Source organism: Macaca nemestrina, chromosome 9 (assembly GCF_043159975.1).
Source record: "Macaca nemestrina isolate mMacNem1 chromosome 9, mMacNem.hap1, whole genome shotgun sequence".
In the NCBI taxonomy this organism is placed as follows: Eukaryota; Metazoa; Chordata; class Mammalia; order Primates; family Cercopithecidae; genus Macaca; species Macaca nemestrina.
In genome coordinates, this window is record NC_092133.1 from 35,537,156 (window position 1) to 35,550,449 (window position 13,294).

Sequence of the window (13,294 nt, forward strand, 5' to 3'; positions counted from 1 at the left end):
TAACCCTTTACAATTTTTCTCTTTGGAGAATGTTTTTAAGTTTGATAGAAAAATGGTCTTGCAGGTGAGATTATCAAGAAACAAAGCAAAGGGAAGTAAATAGTTTTATAAGAGTTAACTAATCTTCACGAAATTCTAGACATCAACAAAATGATCCTTGGTTTTATGAATCATCATTTATGACAGTCTAAGGTAGTTCTAATGGGATTGGATCCCTCTGACTGCTTTTAAAAAATCTATTATGAATTTTATGTTGAACAGGTTCTGATACTAGATCTAAACCTAATTCTAATAAATAAGACTGACCTACACACTCTACATTTAAAGTTTATGGCAGAGATTAACTGTCCTCCAGGATCCATTCACCCTTTCTTTCTGTTAGTTATAGAACTGATGCTCCCCGCCGAATTACGTTTAACTGATTAAACAAGTACATGGCTGCTGGTTTTGCCTGTTCTAGAACTTCATATGAAAACAGAACACTTGTTCTTATAAATAAAGTTTTAGTTTACAGCCATGCTCATTTATGTGCTGTTTTTGCTTGCTTCAGTTTAACAACGGCAGAGCTGTCTAAAATATTTACTTATCCTTTAAGAGAAAGTTAAGGGCTATACCCTGACTTATAACAGAATCTTACACATTCAAGGTGAATTTTAAATTTAAATTTGTTATATCACACTACAGACCTGGTTCATTTTAAATATCAGGACTGAAACATTAAAGTATAATCCTTCTTGATACTGATTTTCTTCCAGACCCTGAAAATCTTCTTAATAACTTTCTTTCTAGATTATCATCTCTTTATTCCTGAAGCTTATTTTTTCTTGTAAGCTAAATATACAGAGGTATATACTTCTAACTCTTTTAACGTCTCCTATATAAGTATCAGCTATACACACACCAAGGGTTAGGGCAAGTGTTCTCAAACCCACTTATATCAGTGTGAGTTGATATTTTCACCATGGAATTAAATAAAATTAAACCAATGAAACAGGTGCAGAGCATAAAAAAGAAGAGTTATTGTGTCTGTAAAAACTTAGTTGAGGCCAGGCGTGGTAACTCACACTTCTAATCCCGGCACTTTGGGAGGCTGAAGTAGGCAGATGGCTTAAGTGGAGGAGTTTGAAACTAACCCAGCAACATGGTGAAATGCTGTCTCTACAAAAAAAATACAAAAATTCGTCGGGCATGGTGACACACACCTGTGGTCCCAGCTACTTGGGAAGCTAAGTTGGGAGGATTGCTTGAGCCCAGGAAGTTGAGGCTGCAGTGACCCCAAAAGGCGGCAAGAAAGAAAAAGATGGGACAAGTAAACACATAAAGATGGCAGGCAATTTGACAATACATCCAAATATATCAACAATTACAATAAATATCAATGGACTAAATGCACCATGAAGTCATCACTGATGACAGTCTTCTTAAATGCTAAAATGGGGCCTAGAAAGGCTATCTGACATTTTTAAGGAACTTAGAACAGTAGTTTAATATAGAAAGTTTCTACTGGACCTGGAAAAGACAATAAACCAGCCTGATGCTAAAATATGAAAAACAGGGGATATGAAAAACAAGAGATGATTTCTCAGAAAACATTTTTTAAAGACTTCATCTCACACTCCCTAACATCCACAATCATTTGCATACTCACTGATAACTGCAGAAAACCCGTAGAAGGTCTTCAGTACGAAATTCTTGGGGAAAGTCATAAATTTCAATGACATGTGGGAATTCACAATCACTGAGGTCAATATCAGGAACTTCATGGTTGTAGTAATCAAATCTAGGTTCCTGGATGCTCTCTCTGCCCTTCGTATTCCCTGATAACTAGAAAGGAAGAAGCACATAAGTGCCGGTTACATTAAACCTGGCTATTGTAAAATATATTCCTATATATAAACAATCCTCCTCCCTTTCTCTACATGTTCTTATTCCTCAACCTTTGGCATAGTCTCTGTATTAATTCTACTGATAGATACAATAATGATCAGGTGCTTATCACCCAGTTTATACTATACATATGGAACAGTTGAAAAAATGTTAAAATTCCAGCAGACAGGCAATGGATGAAACTCAACTTGCATCTCTAACCAGCACACGAGAAAACACAGACTGAATACTGTGGTGAGTTATAAATGGTACATCTTGGAAACTGATGCTCAGATAATAGCTGAAGAGATTAATTAATAATATTTGTTTTAATTGAGCTTACTGACCAGGCTCATATCATAGTTTCTTTTCTGGAAGTGAACAAAAATGAAGAAAATTTAAAAATAAAAATAAAAAAAAACTTTTTTACTTCACTTTTTGTTGAATGTATTAAAGGGTGAGGAGACAGCTTACAAAGACATTTGTTGAGACATATTAAGTGGTACAAGTAGTTATACTTAATGTCCTTAGCACGAGACCTACCTTAAGGAATGTGCATATAGCAGGCTAGTGAAGGAATTAATAAAGGAGGTAACAAATTAAAATTCTACCACCCTATAGAAAAAGTTGAACTTCACACTGGAAGCAAAAGAAAGAAAACAGGAAAGTGAAAAGTGGCTGCCTTGGGAGGCCCAGGCAGGCAAATTGCTTGAGTTCAAGACCAGCCTGGGCAACATGGCAACATGGCAAAACCCTGCCTCTACAAAAATTACAAAACATTAGCCGAATGTGGTGGCACACACCTGTAATCCCAGCTACTCGGAGTGGGAGTGCAGAGGCTGGAGGATAGCTTGAGTCCGGGAGGTCAAGGCTGCAGTGAGCCAAGACTGTACCACTACACTCCAGCCTGGGTTACAGAGCAAGACTTTGTATCAAAAAAAAAAAGGGGGGGGTATAAAAAGGAAAGAAACGACAGGATAGTCTGGTAAGAAAATTTGATTATGCTCCTTTGCTCTAACCTAGTCAGCAAAGCTAAACTTGCATACTTATATTTCATTTCTGAGGTACCTATTAAACATCTGGCTTCTGACACTGATTAAAAACTGTTAATAATAGCAAAAACCATAATTCTTATTCTACATTTCATGAAACAACTGAAGGCTACGAGTTACATACTTCTGATCAGTTCTTCCTCTATCACTCAGAATCCACTATCACTAGAGATTCCTAACTTTTCCTAGAGGAGGAAGAACTTCATTTCCCCCAGGGTACTGATATTGTTGGGATCAGCTCACATTTCCTCAGTAACACATTTTTTTGTGTGGAGGTAGGATATCATACTGTTAATGGAACTTTCTCTCCTAAGAATCTCAGCAAAACATGCAAGAGAACTTGACAGAAAGAAGGAGAGGATATGTGGCATAAAAGGGAGAAAGTGTCAAAGAGAGGATAATATGGGATGAAGATGGAAGTGAGGCAGAGAAAGACTGTGAAGAGGGATGGCGAGATAGGACCACTGACACAGAGGGATGAGACACGGCAGTATGGAAAGCTTTAAGAAAAAGCTCTACAATCTGATGTACTGATTATGCACTTTTGCAGTAGGCCTGGACTATCCAATACAGTAGCTGCCTGTGGCTAGTTCAAATTGAGATATGCTATAAGTATAAAATACCCCTTAGATTTCAAGACTTAACACAAAAAGAAATATCTCATTAATAATTGTTAATACTGATTACATGTTGAAATATTTTGAACATACTAGTTTAAAATATATTATTAATTTTACCTGTTATTACTTTTCTAATATGGCTACTAGAAAATTCAAAATTATACATGTGGTTCACATTTGTGACTTGCATTGTATTTCTACTGTAGACAACAGAAACATTTACCTTAAGAATCACATGTATTTGGGCAATCCCTCCTAGAGTCAATGTCAAACCTTCATAATACTTTTTATTAGGGCTAAGAATGTCTGATACAGCAAAACCAGAGGGTAGAGGTTTAGAATTTCATTCATTCTGATCTATCTATTATAGACCAAGGGAAAATTTACAAATGATTCAGAGAAAACAATTTTGAGTTATGAATCACAAATATTTTTAGGATTTTAAATAGTGGTCTGTGTTGCTATTTATAAAGCATAAATGATATGTGAGTATTCCTTCATATGCACAACCAGCTTCCATAAAACCATTCAACTAAATCAAAATTAACTTCCTGAAATAGAGGGTTTGAAGACACTTAGGGCCTAGCAGTCTGGTCTTGAAAACAAGTCTATGAACTATTACCCAACTAGTAATGCTGTTATTGCCCCGATGCCTATTTGCAGAGGGATAAAAGGATAGGGGAAAGAGCACAAGGTCAACAAGGCATGCATCACTGAGTTTTTATTTTTTGTATTCTGTTTATTTAATACTTAGTTCTTCAATATATAAAAGGAAAATACAAGAAGTTCTGAAGTCACATGCCAATTATTCCCCACAGACAAAATTTATTTATATATATTCATATATGCATGCTACATTATGCCCTCCCTAGCTGCTGCCACTGGCACCCACACACACCATGAGGGGAACCTGAAAGCAGACCTGCCCATCTGTCACTCGTGCACACCTTCCTGGGGCCTAAGGATGAGCCTACACAGCTTTCCACTGCTACAACAACGAATGGCACCCAAGCACGCTGTCTGAGGGCTAGGGATTAGCCTACCCCACTCGCCACAGCCTGCACTCAAGTGCACCATCAGGGAGCCTGGAGAATGACCCACCCCAACCCCCCACCTGCATAAGCATTCTGCGTGCTGCTTGGGAGCCAGAGGGATAGCCCACTGCTGCTCCTACCATCACCAAAACACATTGCCCAGGGGCTCAAGGACCCATCTGCTCACCCAGCACACTGCTGCCACTGCTGGCACCAAAGTAAACTGCCTGGAGGCCTAAGGATCAGCCTGTCCAGACTCACTACCTTTGGTGCACAGAACGCTGCCTGAAGCCCTAAGGATCAGCAAACTCAGCCTGCTGTTGTCCAAGGACTGGCCTCTACCTGGTGTCCTCATCCCCAACAAAGTTCTACTACAGCTTCCACTAACCACCACAGCCTAAGCCATTGAGAAGCTCACAGACACAAATGACACTGATTACAGCCCAAGAAATCATACAGAAACTATGCTACTGTACCCACCCAGAATCAAAACCAAAGTGCTGGACCCAACCAAAAGAATAGATATATCTATAGGAAAAAGTATTTTCCCTATGAAAGCCAATCCATAAAATTTGAAGAAGTGACTATTATACTAGATGCACAGATACCAATGAAAGAACACAAGAAACATAAAAAAGCAAGGAAACATAACACTTCCAAAAGAACACAGTAATTATTCACCAACATTCCAATGAAAAAGAAATCTATGAAATGCCTGACAAAGAATTCAAAAATATTAAAGGTCAGTGAGATTCAAGAAAACATAGATAAATAATACAAGGAAATCAGACAAACAATTCATGACCTCAATGAGAAATTCAACTAAGAGTTAGAGTTCATAAAGAACGAAATCAATCCTGAACTGAACAATTCAATGAATGAAACAAAAAATACAATTCAGGGCAATAGTAGACTAGATCAAGCAGAAGAAAGAATTTCTAAACTTAAAAGACAGACCTTCTGAAATAACCCTGTCAGAAAATAAATAGAATAAAGCAAGCCTATGTGAAATGAGGGACATCACAAAGTGACAAATATTTAAATTTTGGGAGTTCCAGAAAAGAGATGGCTAAAGGCACAAAAAACCTATTTAATGAAATAACAGCTGAAAATGTCCCAAGTCTTGCAAGAGATATAGACATCCAAATATAGGAAGCTCAAAGATTCCCAAATAGATTCAACCCAAAAATGTCTTCTCCAAGGCACACTGTAGTCAAACTGTCAAAAGTCAAAGACTAAGAATTCTAAAAAACAGCAAGAGAAAACCTTGAAGTTATATAGAAGGGATATATAGAAGGGAATTCCCATCAGACGGGAACAATAAAGTTGTTCCCAGACAAGCAAAAACAGGGAATTCATTATCTTGAGACTGGACCTACAAGAAATGCTTAAGGAAATCTTACACCTGGAAGTGAAAGGATGCTGTCTACCATCATAAAAACACATGAAAGTATAAAGCTCACTGGCAGAACAGACACAAATGAGAGAAAGAAGTCAAATGTTACCACCACAGAAAACCATCAAACTGCAAAGAAATATAAGATAGGAAGAAAGAAACAAAAGATACATAAAACAAACAGAAAACAATAAAATGAAAGGAATAAGTCCTTACCTATCAATAACAACCATTATCAATAATAACCTATCAATAATAACCATATTTAACCATTTTAAATTCTCCACTTAAAAGATATAATTTAGCTGAACAGATTAATAAACATGACCCAACTATATGCTGCCTACACTTCACCTGTAGACACATATTGCCTAGAAGTGAAAGGATGGAAAAATATATTCCACACAAACAGAAACCAAATGCAAAGCAGGGATAGTTATATGAGATAAAACAGACTTTAAGTCAAAAACTTTAAAAAGGGCTGGGCATGGTGGCTCACACCTGTAATCCCAGCACTTTGGGAGGCCAAGGCAGGCAGATGACTCGAGGCCAGGAGTTCGAGACCAGCCTGGCCAACATGGCGAAACCCTGTCTCTATTAAAAATACAAAAATTAGCTGAGCATAATAGCGTGCGCCTATAATCCCAGCTACTCAGGGGGCTGAGTCAAGAGAATTGCTTGAACCCAGAAGGCAGAAGGTGGAGGTTGCAGTGGGCTAAGACCATGCCACTGCACTCCAGCCTGGGAGACAGAGCCAACTCTGTCTCCAAAAAAAAAAAAAAAAAAGGAAAAAAAGGAAAAAAGAAAGAAAAAAGAAACAAAGAAAGTCATTATATAATGATAAAGGGATCAACTCAGTAAGATGATATAACATTGTAAATATATATGCACCCAACACAAGAGCATCCAGATATATAAAGCAAATACTATTAGATCTAAAGGAAGCAATAGACTCCAATACAATAATAGTTGGGGGCTTCAACATCCTACTGTCAGCATTGGACAGATCATTAGACAGAAAAATCAACAGAGAAACATTGGATTTACACTGCACTGTAAACCAAATGGACCTAACAGACATTACTGGAACACTTTATCCAACAACTGCAGAATACATTCTCATCAGTACAACCTAATGAAGCACCTCAAAGAATTAGAAAATCAAGAACAAACCAAATCCAAAATTAGTAAAAGGAAAGACTTAATACAGGTAACAGTGGAACTAAATGAGAGACTAAGAAAACACAAAGGATCAATGAAACAAAAAGTTTTTTTAATGCAAAAAACAAAATCAATGAAACACCAGCTAGACTAACCATAGTGAAATCATTATATGATTTGCATATATTGAATCATCCTTGCATTCCTAGAATAAACCCCACTTCATCATGATATCTTTTTTTTTTTTTAAATGTTGAATTTGGTTTGCTAGTATTTTGGTGAAGATTTTTGTAAAAAATGTGATACATTACGTCAACAGAATGAAGGTCAAAACCCATATAAACATCTCAATAGATACAGAAAAAGCACTTGATAAAGTTCAACATCCCTTCATGATAAAAAAAACCCTCAACAAATTAGAAATAGAAGAAACATACCTCAACATAATAAAGGCTATATATGACAAACTCACACCTAACATTATGATGAATGGGAAAAGCTTTCCACTTTTCCTCTAAGGACGGGAACAAAGCAACATTCACCACTCTTACTCAATGTAGTACTTGAAGTCCTAGACAGAGCAACAGGTAAGAGAAATAAAGAACTGCCAAATTGGAAAAGAGAAAGTCAAACTGTATCTCTTTGAAGATGAAATGATCTTACAGAAAAATCTAATGACTCCACCAAAAAACTCTCATAACTGAAAAAAAAAAATTCAGTAAATTACCAGATACAAAGTCAGCCAATATAACTCAGCATTTCTATACACCAACACCACACTAGTTGAAAGAAAAATTAAGAAAGAAATCCCATTTATAATAAATACAAAAAATGAAATAAAATACCTAGGAGTAAATCTAACTAAGGAGGCAAAAGCTCTCTACGAGGAAAACTACAAAACACTGATGAAAGAAAACTAGAGAGAACACAAACAAATCGGAAGACATCTCATGCTTATGAATTGGAATAATTAATACTGTTAAAATGACCGTACTGCCTAAAGCAATCTAAAGATTCAGTGCAATCCCTATCAAAATACCAACGACAATTCTTCATAGAAATAGAAAAAACAATACTAAAATTTGAATGGAACCACAAAAGACAAAAATTAGTCAAAGCAATGCTAAGCAAAAATAATAAACCTGGAGGTATCACACTACCTGATTTCAAAAAATACTGTAAAACTGTGGTAACCACAACAGCAAGGTATTGGTATAAAAACAGGCACACACACCAATGGAACAGAATAGAGAACCCTATTCTGTTCACGCATTTACAGCCAACTGATTTTTGACAAAGGCACCAAGAACATTGGGGAAAGCACACCCTCTTCAATAAACGATGCTGAAAAAACTGGATGTCTATATGCAGAAGAATGAAGTCAGATTCCTATCTCTTACCACATATAAAAATCAACTCAAAATGAATTAATGACTTAAACATAAGACCTGAAACTATAAAACTCTGTTATGACAGCCCTAGCAAACTAATACCTTATTCCAGTAAATAAGGCTGGAAAGGAAGAATGGAGTTTCAATTTCCTCACCAACATTTTGATTTTAAATTCAACTATAACTGACATGTCATATTTATTCCTATATTCCCCCATTGATCATATTATCTTGCAAACTAGGCAGTTAATATATATTTATAGAATGAATAAAATGCACATGCTTCAAGTTAATTATTCTGTCCAAATGCATGCTTAACAAGACTTATTCTAGGCTGGGTGTGGTGGGTCATACCTGTAATCCCAACACTTTCGGGGGCTGAAGTCAGACGATCACTTAAGGCCAAAAACCAAGACCAGCCTAGGCAACACAGCAAAAGCCCTCCTCTACAAAAAATAATTTTTTAAAAATTAGGCAGGCGTGGTGACATACACCTGTGGTCCCAGCTACTCGGGAGGCTGAGGCAGGAGAACTGATTGAGCCCACAAGTTTGAGGCTAGAGTGAGCTAAGATCATGCCACTGCACTCTAGCCTGGGCAACAAAGTCAGACTGTCTCAACCCCCACCACCTAAAAAATAGATGAACAAAAAAAACCCAAGACTTATTTGATTTATACAACAACAAATATATGTATGTTGAGACAGGGTCTCATTGTGTTGCCCAGGCTGAAGTGCAGGGGTATGACTTGGCTCACTGCAGCGTCTGCCTCCTGGGCTCAAGAGATCCTTCCACCTCACCCTCCCCAGTAGCTGGGACCACAGGCACATGCCACTACGCCCGGTTAAGTTTTGTATTTTTTGTAGAGATGAGGTTTCGCCATGTTGCCTAGGCTGGTCTCAAACTCCTGCACTCAAGCGATCCACCTGCCTCGGCCTCACAAAGTGCTGGGATTACAGGTGTGAGCTACCATGCTCAGGTAACAACATATATTTTTTAAATGATTCTAAACGGCACTCTAAAATTAGGGGAAAAAATTGATACTTTTTTCTTTCCCTTTACCAATCAACTTTAATTGCCCTGGTTAATAAATCATGAAGAAAATTCAGAATAAATTATAAAAAGAAAACAAAATTTCAAAATAAATCATCTGTACTTCTGATAGTGACAAACTCAGGACTCGATTCTGGAAGGAGTCTGTATTTTTCACAAGCTGTTCTCACAACCTGGAATGCTTTTTCTGCTCATGTTCCTTCTTCTCCCAAGATCCAGCTTCAATCTTTAACTCCTCTTGATGCTTCTTTCCCAATTTACTCCAAATTTGGCGATCTTTCCTTTCCTATATTGCTATTTCCTAACACTTAGCAGTTGGATATATATTACATTTCATCAATTCTAAGATATATCCTTTTTTTCACATTTTAATATCACTGACATTAGGACGCATCACAATCAACATATTGTTATTGCTCCCTGCACATGCATATCAGAAGCACCAGTACCGAAACTGGCAGAAAGGGTGGTCAGTAATGTGAAGGAAAATTCCAGATATTAGAACAGCTCTACATAAGTGCAAAGGTGTCTTAAGAATCCAGCAACTAAGATTTTTGGTTCTTTTATGTATTAAGAAATGCTGCATCATCAAAGTTCTTAATGGCAAAATGAATGACACTGAATAGAAAAGCATCAATATCAGTGGCTGAATCAAGAAATTATTAGAAAGAGTTGGATTGTGAACATGAAGTATTAGGAAAATCTTAACCAATTTATTTTACTACATTTTTTATGTACGAAGATGAAATATGACAAAAAAATTTATGTCCAATTAGGAGAGTTGTTTCAATATGTATAAAATTCAAATTCTAAGGGAAAAGCACTGTGTCAAAGATTTTTCTATCTTAGTAATACATAAAATAATGGTATATTTCACAATCAAAGGCATTTCCAATTCATTGAAATAGAATACTTTTTTTTCTAGTCATTCCTGAGAATAAATAAGTCTCATTAGTTCCACAAGACTGTACACTGCTTACTGTTATCATTCTCTTTTACCCCCAACATCACTAAGATCAGCGCTGGGCACAGAATATTTGTTCAATATCTGTTGACTGGCTGAGACCTGTCAGGTAGAGACAAAGGCTTAATGTCATGGGAAGAACAAAGGGCTAGAAACCAGGAGGCACAGATTCTAATGCCAACTCGGGCATTAACTTACTTTAGCTACAACCCTTCTGGGTCTTAGTTACCTCGTCTGTAAAATAAGAAGGGGCCAGCCTAGTTTGTAGGCTAGACTGCTGAATCCATGTTTAAGGAGTTGACAGTCTTGTGGAACTAACGAGACTTATTTTCAGAAATCATTTTAAACACTAACATTCCACTTTTTAAAAATGACTTGTGCAGTTCTATCTCTAAGACAGGATAAAGCTCTAGTTCTGAGTCCTTATATGTCAAGGACTGTAATATAAATTCTGGCTCATCTTGGAAGATAGGAATAAGAACATTTTTGTGGGTACTTTTAATTAAACACAATTAAACATAATAAACCACTTTACAGTTACAGGTATAACAAATTTAAATGAGAGGCACTAGGGGTTACAGGAACAAGGACAACAAGATTTGGGCACAAGTTGGTGGTGTAAAATTACTACAGTTGCTTCAAAAATCTATTTACACATTAACCCATATAATCAATTCTCAATTATGTAGGTGAGGTTATTCAAGTCCTTCATTTCTGTTTTTCTCTTCCACTTAACTGCTTGTTAACTCACTTTCTATTGAAGAAAATCAATTTAAAATTTTATGATTTACTATAAACCCTAACAAATTAAAAAATGCCCTAACCATACTCCACATGCCATCTCTCATGGAATTCACTGACACAAGCACTGTCAAGGACAGAGCAAGGTATACTAGGAATCTCTGAATCTTCAGACAAGAATCCTTAAATAAAAGTTTCCTTGTACTGACAATATAGGCCAAGAACTGTTCACCTTTCTCCAGTTTTGAAAGAGGATCAGAAATTAAAATGCTGCTGGCTTCTATGCTGATTCTGAGGAAAAAATGTTATGCAACAAATATAACAGAGCTCAGAAGGGGGATTTTTAATTTTAGGAGTCACCTGGTTACAAAAACAAAACAAACTATGAGCGATGGAATCTACTTAATGTTCCCTCTTTCTGTTTGGACCAGAGATCTAGTCATCATTCACTAATGGATTGAACAATAAAAACAGAGTACATAATTCACTTAAGATTCTTCACTGGATGTCCCAACTGACTGCATTAGAATATACAGCATCTGGAAAGTGAGTCTATAAATCCCCACTTAGGCAGTCAATAACATGTCAATTCAGACATTTTTATAAAAATATGAATTATAAATCTGTTAAAATGAGCTGCAACTATTAAAAGACACTGTGAAAAAAATTAGAACTAGACAGGTGAGGGGGTACATGGGAACTCTGTACTCTGTTCAATTTTTTAAATAAATCTAAAACTACTCGAAAATAAAGTCTATACATTTTTAAAAAATAGAATAGAAAACAGAAATTAGAAACATAGAACAGCATAGTAAAAGTGGGAACTATAATCTCTTGTTTAATTCTATAGCCTCACCAACATGAAACTGCATCAACCAGTCCAGCATCAGGGGATCGAATCTCCTTTTGTCCTTTTTCCCCCATCCTATCCCTCTAATCTCCTTTTGAAGTCATATTCTGTGTCACTTATCAGGCAATGAAATACAGTTTTAGTACCTCTGTTATAAGGTTGTTTTATATTAATTACCCTGCAGATTGCTGTGTAACTAGTCACATAGTTACACATTGTCTCTCCAAATAAAACATGAACAACTTCAGAGCAAAATATGGCATGCAGCACAGTGCCTTTAACATAGCAGTGATAACAACATATCTCTAGCTATTTGGGATTTATAGTTTGTCAAACTCTAAGTGTTCAATATTTGCTATTTAACTGAAAGGTGATGGGCTACCAAGTATTTATGAGGCATCGAGGGGTTGGGATATGAAGGGCTTTCCTCTCTTTGTATGGTTATATAATTTGCTTTTAGTGACTGGATTGTAAGTTTTTCCTTTCAGTTTTGGGTTCTGCACTTAACATGGACACCATTTTTGCAAAATACTATAGGGAGATAGAGAGAGTATAACAATGTAAGTTAGCACACACAGAGAAGTAAGACGGGTGGGATAGGATAGTATTCCTTTTACTCTTCTCTTTCCCATTATGGTCTACATACTATTATAGAATATGGTTGTATAATATTAGTGGCTTTCTATAACTAAAAGAAGGCCTCAAATTCTTACAAAGTTTAGGAGATACCTACTTAAATATTTACCCCATCTAAAAATTCAAATCAGTGCCACAAATGACAACGACAGTGACAGATGCTGGTATCTATCAACACCAATGTTACGTTCTTGGTATCCCATTAATCCTTCTACCAATAGATTTGCTGATCAGTACAGATGGCAGTAGGGGCTATGAAAGTTTTTTCTAGTGAACAATAACTCCTGTGTTCTTCTACCAAGAATTCAGAAGGCTAAAAAAAGTCATGCCAATATCGTGTCCTTCATCAATTACCACCTTAAGTTTCTGGGCATTCCATACTATGGCTTTAGGAGACTAAGTGTGATTTTTGGAGACTCATCAAGAGTTGCAGTTCTGGGAGCTCAATAATGACCTACTTATACTCTAACCCCCTAAGGCAGTTTTGGAGGTTCAAATGTCACAGGAAATTGCTTCACAAGCCAATGGCTGT

At 36.5% G+C, this 13,294-nt stretch overlaps 1 protein-coding gene across 5 annotated transcripts in view; it reads right to left on the minus strand.

Annotated features, from left to right (window-relative positions):
- The window catches only part of LOC105478430 (R3H domain and coiled-coil containing 1 like), a 102,715-nt gene that overhangs the window by 11,680 nt on the left and 77,741 nt on the right, over positions 1-13,294 (minus strand). For all 5 annotated transcript variants that reach the window (XM_011735716.3, XM_011735718.2, XM_071069337.1 and 2 more), the window contains one exon: positions 1,649-1,824. In XM_011735716.3, coding sequence (XP_011734018.2) covers positions 1,649-1,824 — 176 coding nt within the window. The remainder of the gene's footprint in view (positions 1-1,648; positions 1,825-13,294) is intronic.